At 44.3% G+C, this 18,281-nt stretch overlaps 1 protein-coding gene across 5 annotated transcripts in view; it reads left to right on the plus strand.

Annotated features, from left to right (window-relative positions):
- dpp6a (dipeptidyl-peptidase 6a) overlaps positions 1–18,281 on the plus strand; it is a 212,425-nt gene that overhangs the window by 39,241 nt on the left and 154,903 nt on the right. The window contains exon 1 of one of the 5 annotated variants that reach the window (XM_042067802.1): positions 5,935–6,028. The exons of 3 other annotated variants lie outside the window; for them this stretch is intronic. In XM_042067802.1, coding sequence (XP_041923736.1) covers positions 5,978–6,028 — 51 coding nt within the window. In that variant the 5' untranslated portion in view covers positions 5,935–5,977. Of the gene's footprint in view, positions 1–5,934; positions 6,029–15,121; positions 15,836–18,281 lie in introns of those variants that run through there. One more of the 5 variants, XM_042067796.1, reaches the window with a different exon arrangement.

Raw genomic sequence — 18,281 nt, forward strand, 5'->3', positions numbered from 1 at the left:
CATCCCCTGTCGTCATGTCTGTCAGGTTCAGGTGTGTTAAACGGTGATGAGAGGGGCCAAGTAGCTGTCATGTTCCCCTGCTCCCCGGGAGTAGTGCGTCTGTTGGAGGTAGACAAGGGTTAGCTATTTTTTGTGTGTGTGTTGAGGCGGATGTCAGTCTGTATTTGTCTGTGCAGCTGATTGTCAGTGCGAGGGATCAGGGAATAACAGTCTACTCTCTCTGATGTGGTCTGGGCTGGGTTGGGAGGTTTTTTCTGCATGGAATTTATGATTTTCAGATTCAGATTTTCAGTATTTTATCTTCTAGTGTGGTCAGTATGGAGGAAAGATTGTAGCATGTTTCATGGCTGTCAAAACAAACACTATGGCCCCTAGTTTGTTTACTAGTTAGGTTACTAAATCCCTGTAAGGCCTAACTTTTAGATGACATAGAAATCTGATGTGTCAGCATCAACAAGCTCTCTCCAAAGATGATTGGCTCAAACTTGTACAGGCTATGTGAATGAAAAAAAAAACAGTCAGGTAATGTGATATGGCGTTTAAAACAGGTCTGACAAGCTAAGATCATGTTTTAATGACTTAAATTGCTTGGAACAGCAGAAATCCATTCCTTGTAAAACTATCCAGACCCACAGTGATATTGGCATCTCATTTGACACATTCACTTTAAAGGTATTACTAGACAATGCTATTGGTTAAACCAAACCTTTCACTAATTGACTTCAGCCTGACTCTGTCTACTTAGTGCTTTTGATCACACCTCACTGCTCGCTTTACCACACGCGTAACACTGTATATGCATTTCAGTTTTCAATGTGAAATTCCGTTCTTAAACTCGGGCTGTATGCCACTGAGCATTTGGAAACATTTCCAATTTTGAAAAAAAGTGCTTTTTTTGGTTTGGAATTTGGAAAACATTATTGACTGACAATTATTTTGCTTGCTTCTTAATGAAGCCTTGAAAAGGCAAATTGGTTTTAATAGACAAAATATGGCCTGTTATAGTCTACGCTGTAATGAGGTAGTTGACACTGAATTCTTTTATAGTATACTCATGTGTTCTCTTTGATGTGCACACAGTGGTCCACATCTCCGTCGGTGATGAAAATCCCTTGCTGTGTTTGCTGTCTTTTCAAGGTATTAATTTTCATTTAAAAAAACATTTTACACACCAGATTACATAACATGACCAGGAGAGATTTTGGTGTTTTTGTTCAATGAAAATCATGGCCGCTTTTTAAAACCAACAACAACAACAACACACTGCATTTATATAGCGCTTTTCAAGGCTCCCAAAGAGCACTCACAGTGAACGAGAACCTCACTACCTCGCTTTGGACAAAAGTGTCTGCCAAATCCCATAACCATAACCAATAACCACCAACAATATGTACCCAAGAGCATCTGTAACGGCGTCCTTATATCTTCTCGGGTGATGTTGCAATGGACAGCCTCCTTGCATTGTTTAACACACATTTATCCCCTGGCCCATCTGTCTCTGCCATCCTCCAGGTGTCAGGCCATACCCCGTCGACCTCCTGCAGTCTTACCAGTTGCCGAGACCTATCAATCACACACACACACTGCAGGAAGTGAACCTCAGGGTCAAACAGTCTGCCGGCCGCTTCAGCGACCTTGATCCAGAAGCCCCATTGTGGGTACTACTGGAGTGAGAGCGAGTGAGGGGAACCCTCTAGTGCCTGTTTTATATCACTCCCTTTATAAGATCCATAAACTTCTCCACCTAAAGCCATGTGGATTCCAACACCATGAAATTAAACCTCAACTGTGAAGGACAAGAGATTTGTCCTTGTTTTTACTTCTTTTTTTTTGAGAAGTAAGACTATTTTCTTCAAACATGTGGTGAAGGGCGTGAAGGATAAGACTCTCATGTTTCAGTATCAGTAATGGTGCTCCCTCTTAATTAAGGGATAAGCACAATTATTCATTTATATGGAAATGAATCCATCTTGGCCTTGTCAGTTCTAAAAAGTATAGTTGTCCCTCAGCAAGAACAAGTCACCTTCAAACAACAAGCATAGATGTCAGTCATGCTTTTTAGCAAGGTTCACCTGTCACCTGGAAGCGATGTCCCAACTAAAGAACAATTATGCCTGTCCGGAAGCCGTCGCCATGACATGACTGTACCCTAGCTAGCGTGGCCCCCCAGTCCCACCACACTCTGCACACTCTCAGACGAGGCCTCCCAGTGGAGCCTCCTGGAGCGGAATCAAAACGTTCATTTCATTTGCATGAGACGTGTCATGAATTCTGCTTAGTCCTACCTCCTCCCTCTTCGTTTGCCTGGATATAATAATAACAACAACAACAACAACAAAACTTACCCTGTTTTGTTTTTTTGTCTTCATTCCTCATGGCATCCTTAGTCTATTAATAATAGTCTCAATAAATAAAAAGAGGTGAGGCTTGCATAGACACTGTTTATGAAGAGAAATGGTACAATTTGGCTTAAAAAGGTGTGCAAAATTTACATCACTTATCTAGATTACTTAGGTTTTCTGGCCACAGTTAACCTTTTAGGTATGAATGTATTATAAATTCCATTCAGAGATGCTACTCAGTGAGATTGATACGAAATACATTATATATCTTATCCTTACCCTGTGCTAATGGAAAAATATGGTTATTTCAGAACTGAAGACACTTTAATGCAGTTATGAAATGGTGTGCATTCATCGATGTCACATTGCTGTACTGCTTTGCCAAATGAAGATTGCTCACTCCAGGCAAATTTTATTCCAATGTATAGCACACCCTCACAGCTTCCCTTTCCCTCTGCCTGGTCTGTGGATAACGGGTGAGCAAACTCAGCTGTGTATTTACGGCGGGGTCGTGCCACACAGGAAGTGCCATCACCTGCTCCAGCTGAGTGTGCAGAAGTCACCCACTGTACACACATAACCCTCATCTCTCCAGTGTCACACTCGACTGACATATCACCGCGTAACAGGCAGGGGGCCCGCGGAGCATCGGCAAGGGAGCCGCTGACGTAGATGTTGTGCACGGCTGAATCAGATTGGTGCTTGCTTGATAGCATTTCACTGCCTTACCAACTAATCCAATCTTCAACCAAACCTTTTTGTCTTCTGTTGTATTGCGATATTATATGCTATACACTGCAAAGATTATGGGTCAAGCTATCTGTTATAGCTATCAAGCTATTGTGTCTCAGAGCCATGTAATGGCACACAAATAATAGAAGTTCTCCCCAAGTATCGCCCCAGTATTTTTCTGCTGCGGGAACCATAGGTTTTCGTATCATTGCCCCAGGCTGGAAAAAAGCCTAAATAGACAATAAGATGGAATTGGTGTTGGTCTGTGTGGTGCAGCTTTCAGGACCCAAGGGGCTGAGCTCATTTCTCTGACCACCCCCCAACCCCCACCCCCCATCCCATCTCCTCAACCCCCCCATCCATGACTGGGAGGCAGGGATAGGGGAGGCAAAGCTGCACTGCAATAATGAAATAACTGGGTGGTCAGGGACAATCTAAGCAGCCCTGCAACGGAAGGGAGGATTGTCTCACTCTGGCTTTGTTGTTAGCGGAGGCCCCCAGACAGCTCTAGTGTTTTGTTTTTTCGTGGTTAGAGTTTGACAAGCGAGCGCGTGCGCCGTTTGGCTGGCTGTGTGTGCAGGCGGGCGGGCGAACGGGGACGTCCGCTCATCTCGGAAAATGTGTTTTTTGATTGAAATTCTCCACGTCGCCGTTATGAGTTGCATCTCTGTGAACTCACTTGGAAACTGGGGAGATGGAGGAGATGCTTGGCAATGCAGCTTTTTGTGTGTGTAGAACATACAAACACACACACATGTACACACACACACACAAACTCACAAACATATGCACATGCATGATGAAACTGCAATTTTACGGGCAAATCCATGCATTTGCATTAATAAAACCATATGTCAAACACACACACACACACACACACACACACACACACACACACACACACACACACATTAAGACACATGTTCCTTGCCTGCCAGTAATCCTATACACGCATGAACACACACACACACACACACACACACACTCAGACAAACACAGGCTTGTCCTCGTTCCCCTGCGGTACAGTGTCTGGCACCGTACTGATTCTGCTGGTGCCACGTGCTGACTCGGCTCTGACAGATGGGACATGCTGGGCGGCCCTGCTGCCGGGTCTCGCTCCTTCACCCCCTGCCGCACCACGTCGGAACCTTCCGGGCACAGCACCGCAACTCACCTGAGCACGTCCAGTCACCGCCTCCCGGCAGGACGCCTCTCGCTGAGCCCTGGGCAGAGTGTGTGGAGTTCAGCAGAAAGATGACGCGGGCAGAAACATGGGAGGGGAATAGGAAGCACGCTTGAACGACTTTGAGTTTGACTATTGATTGGTTGAACAGATGGTTTGCCCCTGACATGGATTGTTGCCTATTTGTGCTTCAAGCAAAGAATGTATTTCCTTACCTAAGGGAGCTTTCCTAATGCCAGCGAGTGTGTTAATACTCAGTGGATATGTCTCACACACATAGGAATGAGATTCCATCACTGTGTAGAACACAAACTCTAACCTCTCTCTTTATTTCTCCTGCCCATACTCTGTCACTCTTCTTTCATTCCTTCTCTCTCTATCCCTTTTTACTTCCTCTCTTATCCTCTCCCAGTCAGTCTCTTTCTCTCTCTTCCTTCATCTCTCTCAGTGTGTCTTTCTCCTGTGTGCACAAAGCTGGCTGTTTCTTATTCAGTATATGTGAAAAGAGGGTGGAGGGTGCTGCTCTGGGTAAATTGGTCGTTGGGATGTTTGGCACTTGGTCTGGGAGAAAAACGAGATGGCAGTGTAGCTGTATGAATAAAGCCAGGATTTAGTGTGTGTGTCTCTGTTTGTGTGTTTGTGTGTGTGTGTGTGTGTGTGTGTGTGTGTGAGAGAGAGAGAGAGAGGAACAGGAGGGGAAGGGGGTAGCCGTGGTGTTTATAGCAGCATGGATGGGCTGCATAAATATGGCTACCACTTTATCACAGCCTAACGGTGGAACTGATTGAATTGATCCATTGTTGGCTGGAGCCACAGACACACATGCAAACATATGCACTTATGCATACATTCCCCCACCCCCACCGCCCACACACACATACATATACACACATAGTAGCTATCTATCTATCTATCTATCTATCTATCTGACTCTCTCTCGCTCTCTCTCTCTTTCTTTTTTCTCTCTCTCTCTCAAACACATACACGACAGGCACATTCACAGGTAAACACAGCCCAAAACACATTTGCATAGTCTGACTCACCCAGAAGGATTGAGTAAAAACCAAAAGATAAAGAATATACAAAATGAAAAGAAAAATGTGAAAGAAATGACAATTAAAGGAATAAATTGGCTCTCCGAAGTAAGTCTGAGCAGGACAGGTAGTGTACAACGTGTGCTCAGCTTCTCCCACATGCCTCTCCCAAAGTGAAATCTCAGCTGTCCACACTCTAAGTCCCAATTTAGCCCAGGTGCTGATCCCAGCAGACACACCAAATATGGCCAGGAAGATCTTTGTGAAGAGTTGTGGAGAGAATGTCTGGAAAATCTAGGAGAGGACGTCAAGAGGGCACTGGTGGGGAAAGTGAGAGAGAGCGATGAGTGAGAGAGAGCGATTGCCCCTCCCCTCCCCTACGGCACACATGGTGGGTGATAAGTTGAGGACAAGCGTGCTGATTGATTCACAAGAGCAAGTCTTCTTGCAGAGAGCCAGCAGGGGGCTTCTGTGTGTCTTAGTCCCGAGTCCGAACTGCGCTGAGCACACCCACCTCTCCCCAAATTCTCCTCCCATCCCTCCCACTCGTGACGCACCCCCACCCTCCCTGTCTCATCCTCTGGCATACTTCCTTCTCACTTTCCCCCGTGGAATGCAGAACTCGCGACAGTCCCATCCAGATCAAGCCCACCGCCACCGCTGTTGCTATCGTATTCATCTTCAGCATGTTAATCGCCACCCAACATATTGACACCACCACCTCCACCTCCAAGATGGTAAGCTTCACTCTTCACTTGTAATTATATGGACAGGGCAGTGCTGGAAAAGAAAAGCGAGAGAGAAAGAGAGATAGCCCTAACGTTACAGAGCTAAAGAGAGAGAGAGAGAGAGAACAGGACTGGTCTGGGTGTGCTGTTGTTGTTGTTGTTTTTGTTGTTGTTGTTGTTGTTGTTGTTGTTGTTGTTGTTGTTGTTGTATTTGTTGGGCTACCATAATGGGTCTGTGGAGAGCGAAGTGACTTCAGACCTTCAGCCCTTGCCATGCAGTGCTCATGCAGAGTGGTTGTGGCTTTTAGCAGTTGTGGCTCAGTCAGAGGTGTGAAAGATGGTGTGACCGTGTGCTTGAAAGCAGGGTGACAGGTGAGTGAAAACACCAAGCTGTCATCATCCTGTAGAAGGCAGAAGCCTCTTAGAACATGAGAGATTTCCCAAAAAAGGCTAGATTTGTGTTTTTGTGGGTGGCATATGATTGCAGGTAGGTGGGCGTATTTTGGGGAATTAAAATGTTGTGTCAGCAGTTTTATGTACAGTATGTGGAAAGATTTGTAGTACAAGCCACAATTACATGTGGGTGAGGGTTATTGGTTTAGTATGTGTGGCGTTTGAGAATTAGTTACTTCTTGATTTTTTAAGGTCATTATTTATTTACAGTGTGTGTCTGTGTTGATGTATGTATGTGTGTGCATTGTTTATTTGTGTGTGAGCATGAGATGGGCTGAGTGTGTTTGGACCGACAGCTTTGCGAGCCTCTTCAAGCCTGCATTCATAATTCTCATGACTCTTTCAAGGCTGTCCGTGGGAGCGGTGTGCAGCGGTCACAGGGCCGTGCTCCCCCCTCACACCCTAAATCAGCCTCTAAGGCCATCTTCCATCCCTCCTTGTTTTATCTCCGCACATCCCTTACTCTCTGCTTTTCTGCCCTTTCATTCACTATCAGTGTGGGGTCCAGACTCCTGGATCAGCACTTGCATAGTTTTTATTTATTTATTTATTTATTTATTTATTTATTTTCTGCAGGGACATGCATAAGGACTAACTGCCCTGAGCTTTTTTGCGCATGACACCATCCAGGGATGGGCAAATCCAGCTGGTTTTTGAGTTTGCTGTGAGGTGCTGCGTCGCCGTAGGTGATGCCAGGTGTTAGCTGCAGCTTGATGAAACAATTGCTCATTAATTTATCAGCCGAGGAGAGAAAAAAAAGGTACACGTTTTCAATAACGCTCAGCAGGGTGTGATTTCTGCAGCTTATTTGCTTATTTGTCTTTTGGCAATGAGTAACGGAAGTACAAGGAATTCATCCTGACTTTGCCACACACTGTGGTAGACACAAAGACATCAAAAGACAAGAGTTTGCTTGTGTAGGGTATAGACTGGTTATATTTCACTTGTGTTTGGTGGTGGAGCGAATGAGCTTTGGGAAGATCAATACACTGTGTTACGATGGCCTTATGATTTCTGTTGCTGGGGGTTGCATAAGAGTTAAAGGTCTTGAATGAAGGAAAGGATGACAATCAAAGCCAGTGGTAATGGCTTAGTTGGTCATGAGCAAATCATTGAATTCCAGTATTGATTTGGTGGATGTGCATTTGTTTAGGCCCCCTCTACTACAGTACATGAATAGGTATTCAACAGTGAGTGTCTGAGAGTCATATTCTAAGGTCATTCAGTGCCAGCCCTGTTTTTGTTCTTCACTCGTAGAGAAACATTAAAAGTTCCCATCATAAAGCACGTATAGAGGAGAGAGTGAGAGAGAGAGGATGTCCCTCTTTGAGTCCCCAATTCAAAGCCATTTGTGAGTGAGGGCCGAGTGCCGACAGCTTGATGTAATATCTCTAAATGTGCAGGGGCTCTGATGTGGCAGGTTTGATGCAAAGTGTTTGGCGGGCCCCTGCGGTGAGCAACATCAGTCGTCCCCGTTAAGACGTTTCATTTTCAGGGCTAATGTGTTTTATACGCCTCTCTCTCTCTCTCTCTTTGCAACCACCACCACCACCCATCCGCCCCTATCTGAAATACAGCCTTGCTCCACCCAAATTATTCTCTTTGAAGAATGATGGTGCTATGTAGGATTTGTTTGCCATATCAATCCCCAGTCCAGAAGGGACTTGCTTCCAAGGTTTTTGTGAGGTTTTTTTCTCCCCGTGCAAAAAATAAAAGATAATTGTGGCGCTAAAAAGTGGCATCGCACATATCCTTTTCATGTTCTTTAACGTTAGATCAGGGAGAGGCATTTGGGATGTTTCAGTTCCCACACTTCTGTGTTTTAATCAGATCACAACACTATGCTCTGTAGTGGAGATCACAAAGTGGGAAAAACTGCTCTCTACCTGTGTTGATTTATTTCCCTCTCTAGACCCTTGAGCATGACAGATAGTGTCAAAGGCAATGCGGAAGTGGGGGGGGAAGAATTAGCAATTCTGCACGCGGACATTTGTCTTAGCGAATGATCCAAGATGGCCTTTGAGTCATTATTTTACTTCCAGAAATCAATAACGACTTGGAGCTTGTTGCTTTTGTTGTCACTTAGTCAACCTTTACCTTCTCATGGATGGAATGCAAAATGAAAGAGACAGAGAGAGAGAGAGAAAGAGAGAGAGAAAGAGACAGAGAGAGAAAGAAGGGGGGGAAAAACAGGCTCGAAAGAATGAATTATGCAGAATTACATCTATTGATCCTTGCCGTAGTAAAGTATTGAACTTTCGAACTCAAACTTTTGAAGCAAATTGAAATGCCCCTCAAGTCAAAATTCCTGGAGCGGGTGAAGCGACTACAACAAATTAAAATCTCATCATACAAATGGGCTGCTTTTTAGATGCAATCAGCCACCCTGCTTGTTGTGTACAAACCTTGTCTTTGTGACCGCACTCATTTGCGCTCAGGGCCAGTGCGGTCATTATTCTGTGTTTATGAGATTCAATAGGACATTGGTGGTGCCGACGGCCAGCCTCCTACCCAGCCTCACACAAACAAACACACATACACGCACACACACACACACATACATACAAGCATACACACGCACATGCACACACCTACTGTACACACACGCACAGACACACACACACACACACACACACACACACAAAGTCCACAAACAACTAATGCTTAAGTGGCAGGTGGAGCAATATGAAAGGATATTGTATTTCAGCTCTCGATATGAGCTTGGAGTCCTGGAATGCCCTGTCCACTCGATTTCCCTCTCCAATCTGTCTGGTCTCAGTCCCCTCATGTTTTTTCTTTTAGACCTGAACAAAAAAACCCAAAAAAGATACATACCGAAAGCTCTCCAGAGTAGCAAATAAACCTAGCTGGAATGTCATATTATCAAATTATAAGACTTGTAAATAGAAATCGAATGGTGTCCCTTTCTGACTCTTGAATAGAATAGCTGGCCTGGCTTTTGTAGAAGTTTTTAACCTCTGTAACAAGTCCACCCTGCTCTCTATTTCAAAATACCAGGCAGTCGATGCCTCTCCTAGCCTCTAGGTTTACTCCGCCATGTTCTCACACCCACTCTCACACTCCCTGGGCATCTGCAAGCCCTGGCGGCTGCAGGAGATTGTGGGCAACCAGAACGGAGTTTGAGAACCAACAGCCTCTAGCATTCTTGCAGGCAGAGAGGTAAAAGTGTGTGTGTTTGTGTGTGTGTGAGAGAAGAGAAAAAAAGATTGAGAGTAAGAGAGAGAGAGAGAGAGAGAGAGAGAGAGAAAGAGAGAGTAGGGACAGAAGCTGTTACAGAGAAATGAACAGAGTGTTAAGGAAGAGGAAGAAAAGCATGTATCTGTTTTCTACCACTAGGTTCTACCATTCTGCCCTCCAACACGGCATATGCTCTCACCTGAGAGACACTAGCTTGGCTAGCTGCCTCTGGCAACCAGTCAGGGGAACAGGTGCGGAGACAGGAATATGGCCAGGATGATAGACACCGCACTCACGTCAAGAGAACAGAGCTTCAGGAAAGTGTACAGGCCTTGGTGCCTGTTAGAAAAGAGATAAATGTGGCTATTATCTCGGTTACTTGAGTTTCATCTCCTCTTAAAAGTTTGAAGCGCTACTCCCTGCTGCCGTCACACTCCTCTGTTATCCTCCTCTCTCTCTCTCTCTTTTTTTCTCTCTTTCTTTCTTTGGTTCTGGCATTTCCATTTCTGTTTTCTCTTGTCCTCTAGGCCTCATAGAGACTGCTCCGTTGCTCCCCTCCCACCAGGGACCTTATCTGTCCCATAGGAAATAGCACTGGCACACAATTTGACATGCTCCAACTCTGTGCCTTTCACTGATGGAGAAGTGACTGTATATCTTTTCTCTCTGAAGTACGCCGTTTCTGGCAAACTTCTCCTTCCGCCTTCTTCTTCCTCTTTGTGTCACCCCTTGTCATTGTTAAAGGTTTCTTTTTGGCAGATGCACGCTGTCTCCATTGACTGATCACAGGGACAGGGCTGGGTGCAACGAGATGCCAATCACAGGTTCTGTCTTCTGTCAGAGTTAGAGAGAGAGAGAGAGGGCTGGGGAGGTGCTAGTGGTGGGGTGAGGGTGGTATGGAGGCATTGGGGTGGGAGTTGAGCAAATGACAGGGCCTATTAATTTCACCTTTTGGATTTTAGACAAACACAGTCAAGCTTCAGCAGGTTCAATCTCCCTCCGTCAGTCAAACGAGCTTCTATGGGTACCTTTACCTCACACTGTGGTACATCCATACTCACTCACACACATACACACACACACACACACACACACACACACACACACACTCCAGCAGTGAGAAATTCTTTCTCATGCCCACTCAGTACACTTGCATACACACACACACACACACACACACACACACACACACACACACACACGCACACACACACAGACAAATGCACGCACGCATACGCACACATACACACAAATACATCCCCACACACATGTACACACACACACACACACACACACACACACACACACACACACACACACACACACACACACACACACACACTCTCACACACACACACACACACAATTAGTTGTATTCAACCTTCTGAATTGGATGCCTCCATTCCTGTCTTGTGAAGGTCAGAGTTGGCTGACCATCTTTTCTAAAAGTTATATTCAACATGTCCATTTCCTAACCTTATGCCATAAGGTGCACCATATGGGTAGTTTACTGTAATAGGATTGCATCAGAGTCTCATTCAGTGATTTTACTTTGTACATAGAGGGCACAGGACTTTGAAACATCCCAGGTAATGGCCCTATTGATTCTGAACATCAGATGGCTTCAAAGGAAAGGTTGAAGTGTATGAGACTAAATTCTAGATGAAGGATGTGGCAGAGAAATGTGTGTGACAGGGGAGCATAAATCCACATGTTCACTCCTCTCACTCTCTCTCTCTTTCTCTGTCTCTCTCTCTCTCTCTCTCTGTCTCTCTCTCTCTTTCACTCCTGCTGTGGGAGTCTGTTCGCTCTTCCTCCTCATCCAAGAACAGATGTCAGCTAGACAAGGTCAAAGCTGTCGTCTGTCTTGACAGCACACATTCACAACTTTTCAGATTAACATTACTTATGAATATAATAATACACATGTAACATACGGGTAATAAATAAATACAGGTCACTCAGGTCTTTACTAGGTCCTAGGTCAGGTCTTTGCTCTTTTCTAGCAAAGGAGAACATTGCACAGAGAGGACTGACAAGGTATTGTACAGAAATCCTCTTTGTATTCTGTGCTTTCACTAAGGGAAAAAGAGTAGAAATTAAGCTCCTAATTAGTTTCAAGTAAGAAGAAAAAGTCTGTGGGCATCGGCAGCTCTGATGTTAATTGTCACCGACTCTAACATTCACCGATATTTCATTTCTAATTAGAGTGTGTGCCAGCACATTGTCTGGAGTATCATTGTGTTGTTGTTACGTAATGGCACAGATGTCAAAAGTGTTTAAGCTGGCTACTTCTCTGTCTCTTTGTTTAAGCAGGTTGTCAGACAGCCTGACGGGAATATCATCTAGTGATCCACCCAGAATACACAAGACAACATGACTGTCTGATAGCTCAGAATATTCTCACATCATGCATAGCAAACAAGCAACAAAACACAAAGAGAGCTGGATAGCCCTAGCCAACATCATTACACCTCACGGGAGATGTGTGTAAACTGATACGGAACGCATTCACAGCATATTCTGTACCTCTATATGACAGCTGTGTCTTCGAGCCAGAGAGAGAGCTGCTAAGCATACAGCCCTGTGGCAACTGACATCAGCTAGCACAGATATGCCCCCTAGGCCACCACTAATCCCCTCTCTTCTCCACTTGGCCCACCTCATCCTCCATGAGACCATTTTAAAAGAGTCAGAGGCAGTGGATGGGACCACCTCAGGGTCAGTTTAAAGCAACACAGTGTAGTTATTTTGCCTTAATATACTGTAACAGCTTCACACTGACTTCGATGCCACACTGACTTAAAAAAAAGAAATGTCGTGCTGATTGTGTCTGAATGCCGGGTATTGCACTATACAACGTTGCTGTGGCAGATAGGAGCGTGAGCCTTTGAATGGGTATTCTATCTACCGCATTGAAGATTGACGAATAGGGAATTTCCTACATAGGGTTACTAAAAAAAATGGTACTGGTCTTCTAGCAGAGGTTAGTTTCAGGTGGTTCGATGGAAGCAGGTGACAGAAAGAGTGTAATCCTTTTGGAAGCTTTGAGGTTAGGATATGTACAACCACTGCTATGTCGGTGAGAGGCGAGGAAACATCCATCATCGATGAAGACTGGAGGGGTACAGCTCTCATGTCTATTAAGTTGGTGTCAATTGTCTGTGGGTACGCAGTGAAGGGCTGGTAGGGGGGATGTCGTTACGGATGGCCAAACCAACAGGGCTAGGCAGATGGGATAGGTTCGCATGATAGAGAAGATTAAGGTTGTCCCAAGACATGAGCTGAATCTCAAGCAGGCTACTATCCCCTAAAACCAACAAGCAAACAAACAAGCCAGCAACTACACAAAACCAACAAAACCTAAACAGAAAAACACCTCCATCTTGTTCTGCTTGCATACATTTCTGTTCCTCTCACACACAAAAAAGCAAATGGGGACGAAATGAGATTCTGGTTTTTATTTCTGAATAAACGAGGGAAACATGAGCAAATGAAGATATGGTTGCACATCCACTAGATGCCAGTGTTGATTCAGTTTTGGGGAAATTACATTACACTGTGTAATTGCCAGGACTCCATTGTTTGTTATTGTGTGCATAATTACTGACTGTGGGTGTTGCACGCTTGCTCAAGCAATTGTGTGCGTCTCGGGTAAACATGTCATCTGTACTCATTACGGCGGCGCTAATTTACGAACACAAACAAGAACCTGAAAACAAGCATATGTAGATGTGCTAACAACTGTGGCCACATATTTGGGTATGTCTTTCTCAATTAGCTGTTAATCAGGTCTTAAGTGGAAAGCAGATGATAATCTCCTAGTGTTAACACTGCTGAGAAGTTTCTTTAAAATACTCTCAGTCTTAGACAAACCACCGTGGCTTGGATATATTCCCACGACCTCCTGTGACTTGTAGTCTTGTAGTTAATGCAGCTTGGAGTTATACAATAGCCATATTGTTGGAAAAAAAACTCTAAAGCATTCATTATATTGGGCCATCTCAGTCTTCTGTTAGCTTATTGTATTGCTGTTATCCTTACAGGGAGATTGCAGAGGATCCGTTGGACTAAGCCAAGTAGACCTTAAGGTACAGCAATGGCCCACATATTTGTTGGTTTGTATGGGGCTGGTTTAGGGTTTATCTCACACACTTGCCTGGCAAATGAAGTGTAATTCGATTTATGGGGGGATCTATCAACATTAGTGCACAAGCTCGCAAAGCAAAACAGGATAAAGTTGCACAGCATATTTTTCTCCAGATGCACGGTGTGTGTGTGTGTTTGTGTGTGTGTGTGTGTGTGTGTGTGTGTGTGTGAGCGAGAGAGGGAGGGAGGGACGGAGATGGGTGTGTGTGTGTGTGTTTGTGTGTGTGTGTGTGTGTGTGAGCGAGAGAGGGAGGGAGGGACGGAGATGGGTGTGTGTGTGTGTGTGTTTGTGTGTGTGTGTGTGTGTGTGTGTGTGTGTGAGCGAGAGAGGGAGGGAGGGACGGAGATGGGAACCCACACCTTGTGCGATGTGACTCAGTGAGGTTCCTTTAGTGCCTTGTGATTATGTACAGTAGGCCTATACTGTTACAAGCCGATTTGTGTTTGTACTTATGTGTCTTCATCACATCCATACACACCCCGTCATCCCTAGTGTGAGCTGTGTCTGTGTGTGTTCAATGGCCCTCAGGCTTTTTGGATTGATGATTGAAGGTGGCTCTTTTGCCTATGCAAATTCTGGTTTGAGTTCTCAGTGTCTCTAGTCCTTAAACGGCACCACCTATCTGAGGGACCTGCATGACTTCACTGCTGCCATGTGGGTGCTGGGACTCATTCCAGAGCATCCCTGGGAATTATCCCCAATGTCTGAACAATTTATATGCCATCGGGATAAAAATATTGGCTATACATAGGTACTGCTATACACAAGGATCACAGATTGGAAGCAACCTTTTTATAAGTCTTTTTCTTTTTTTTAAATCTGTGAGGTGAAGTAGTTCTGAAGCTGAATACCCTCTACAAGGCAATGACATATATTCTAAAATACTTTGTCTTTTGTTTATTTGTACTGTTTTATACACAGCTGTCATAGTTTTGTTAGCCAAACTGAGAGAAGAGAAGGAAATAAGAAGAGGAATCAATGAAGTCGTTTCCATGTTATAGAAATAATATGAGGATTGATTGTCTGGTAGTGAAAATTGGGAGAAGTGCATCCCTCTGTTTTAATGCAGTGTGGCGGGGACGTTTTCGCCACACAGAGGCACTCGAGTTCTTCCATACAACTAACCGACAAAAAAAAAGATACACTCAATACACATTCTTTGTGCCTGAGATCACCGCCAGGCAACGATAATTCATTTGAAAGCTATGTGATTCTCTCCATTTTCCTGTTTTGTGCGTATTGTTGCTGTTATTACACAAATACGTGTGTGTTATTATGTGTTTTTAGGTAGCCTACCACTGTTTCTTGCCGTACATGGCCAATTCTAAATATTAGGGTATGGTACTTTTTTTTGGATCTTGGTCCGTCTCTCCAGTTTTATGTTTGTGCTGGACTTTGTGTCTGGCATAGCTTTCTTCAGGAGCTATTTTAGTGGGCGTGAAAGCGAAGTTGTTGCTTTATCGAATAGACGAAGTATCCCTGATCCTCAACGGATTTAAGAAGAGAGAAATACGTGCACCGAATTTTGAACAAGCCCTGACCTAATGGATTGTCCCCAAACGCTATCTGCTGTTCTGTTCTGACCTAACCATCAAACTAAGTCGGATCTCTTTTTGTTGCCTGTGGTTTGAGTCCACCCTCTCTCTCAGATTCGAGAGAGATCGACACTGTTATTTGACTTTTCTCTCTCTCTGCGGACTGCTCTTAACCGAACTCCCCGCGATCGCTTCCAAATGGTCAGGGGCTCAGACAGCGGGTCAATTTGATGAGAGACGGAGATATTTTCCCCACCGTCTTGAAATACAGTTTCTTTAATACGCGCCATGGCTTCGGTGTATCAGAGATTCTCTGGGAAGATTAACACCAACACCTCCTTTCCTGCACCGCCCGAGGCCAGTCACTTACTAGGCGGACCCGTCAAAGAGGAGGAGAACGCGGGAAAGACTCTAACACCGTGTCAGGACCCTCGATCTCGTGTCCTCCATCACCAAAGGAGTCAATGCAATGACGAGGATGTAAGCGAAACCATCTCCGTACATTCTCAGTGTGTCATTGTCATTAGGTTACAATCCCACTGCATTTACTTTTTCTTTAGTTCCCCCCTGTAACATTGCAGCACGTTGCAGATATTTTAACACGTGTTTCTAAGCCATACATAGTTTACTTTAATAGAACCACGCGTGTGTTTTGTTAACGCTATTCCATTCAAGCAGAAACCCAAATCTTGTGTTAAGAATAGCTTTCTGATGTTTGCTTCTAACTCATAAACCAGGAAGCAATTATGCAGACAAGAAACTAGTTTCTCTCTGGCCTTGGCAGACTCGCCTGACTCCGTTTTAGCATTTTATTAGGCTGCTATGGTAATAATATCGCATAATGATCACTACCCAATTTGAAATCCAATCTTTTGCCGTCCAATCCGATCAGTTCATTTTAGCTCATCGTGCATTTATTCACTCCTGCTAGGTTACTGATGATTTTCTTTGACTGTCTCTTTTGAGCCATCACAGCGGACCCATGCGATTTAGTGAACAATAAACCTTGAAGTTCGCCTTTCACTCTGTCAAATAATGTATGTGCCGAACACATGCCATGTTCGTAGTGAGATTATTTTATAATGAGCCTATATACATGTGAACATTGCGTTATATGCATTTGATTTCGTTGCGACAACTCACCAAACGTCGGAAACACTTTTTTTGTAAGCTAGCCTATTGTGCAGTCCATGGCAAGGAACCGCGCTCGCAGAACTGTCCAAGGTGCTGATATTTTCATGTCGACTGATAGCATCCTTCAAGTTGACCCGTGCAGTTAACAGCACACCATACTCCCATTTTGCCTACTTTTTAGTTGTTCAAACTGATCACACTCTCTCAGCAGTCATCAACACTCCAGTAAATAGTGTAGGTTCACTTCGTTTTCTTTTGCCCAGGTATAGTCAACAATGACTTCTGTTGGCTTTTTGTGTTTAACTGAAGACTCATCCCTTTGCTAATGGATAGTTCTGTCAATGTAAATTGATGTGTTTCTCATCTAAAGAGAGAACTACCGGGTACAGCTCTTCCCACTCTTTCCTTTTGGTGATTTTAGTTGCAAACTGCACCTGATCAAGCCCACTCTTGCAGTTCCTCAGAGATGCAATTCTACTAGTGTGGTGTGGTATTTTGTACCATCTATGCTCTGCATGCTGTTGTGGCCTGACGTCATTGTCAGTGCTGTCCGTGTCTTTTGACTAGGCTAATCTCTGAAAAGGGGAGACGTTCAAAGTGATCTAGTCAGAAAGAAAAAAAAAGACATTAAGTCATTGAACAGTTGAATGTTCAGAAAAAAAGGTATGTTAGAAAGCCCCTCCATGTGAACAAGCTCTCTCTCTCTCTCTCTCTCCCGTGCTCTGTGTGACCACAGTGATATCATCTCTCTGATCATCAAGTAATCTGATCCTAATTAACCCTGGCTGCCTAGCAGAGCCTGTGGTTAGTTGACATGTCATAGCACAGGTCTCTTTGTGATGACTGTGTAGCTAATGAGATACAGAGAGACGCAAAAAGTGCTGTTAAAGGCCTGACATACGCATGTCAACCCTTTACTGTTCACACCCCACATACAGAGCTTCTTCAGCTACATACTGTGTACTGTTTGTTGGTCTTCCTGTGATATGGCTGAATGGAGATTCCAGCTGGGGCTTGTATGCACCATGCGACAGTACATGTCCAATGAAATGAACTTCCTGGAGGCAGTCATCCTTTTGTATTTGCTCTATTGATTATTTCTGAAAAGCACTCCCTCATTCTCCTTATTCCCCTTACCGACTGGTCTTCTCAACCCATCGGTCGATGAATTATAATCTTTCATCAGCATAATCATAGGCATGAAGTGTGCTCTCTAAAAGCATCCCATCCAAGACTAGTTGAATATTATTGATTTTAGGCTATTGGCTGTGAGTGGCTTATGACTTGGAATTAGTGGGGTAAAAAAAATGCAATGCATTTAAAATGATTAATTATGTCTTTGATGCGGCTTGGAGTTGATCCGCTGTGATGTTGAATCCCATTCTGTCAATACACGACAGCCCCTTAGCCTTTAATCCGCCAGGCTGTTAAGTCCCTGGCATGAAAAGGATGTTTGATTAAAATCTTATCAAACTTTTTTTTTTCTTTCCTCCCTTCATCCCTTTACCTCCTATCTTCTTCATTTTCTGCTTTCTGGCCACTGTTATTTCATGGAGCTGAGAGAGGGCTTTAATGGCTGGTGCAGACACTCTCCAGGCATTCAAGTGTGTTGCCCTGATCACAGCGCTGCTGGCGCTTTTGCCTGTGTGCAGCGATCAGCAAAAAAATAAAATAAAGCTGCCGTACTGTACCATGTAATGCATAATGCAAAATTGATGCTTACATATGACTTTAACTTTGCCTAATGTTGCCTGTTTGGGTCTATATATGTCTGTGAGTATGTGTGTGAGTT

This window comes from Alosa sapidissima, chromosome 17, assembly GCF_018492685.1.
Source record: "Alosa sapidissima isolate fAloSap1 chromosome 17, fAloSap1.pri, whole genome shotgun sequence".
NCBI classification, from domain to species: Eukaryota; Metazoa; Chordata; class Actinopteri; order Clupeiformes; family Clupeidae; genus Alosa; species Alosa sapidissima.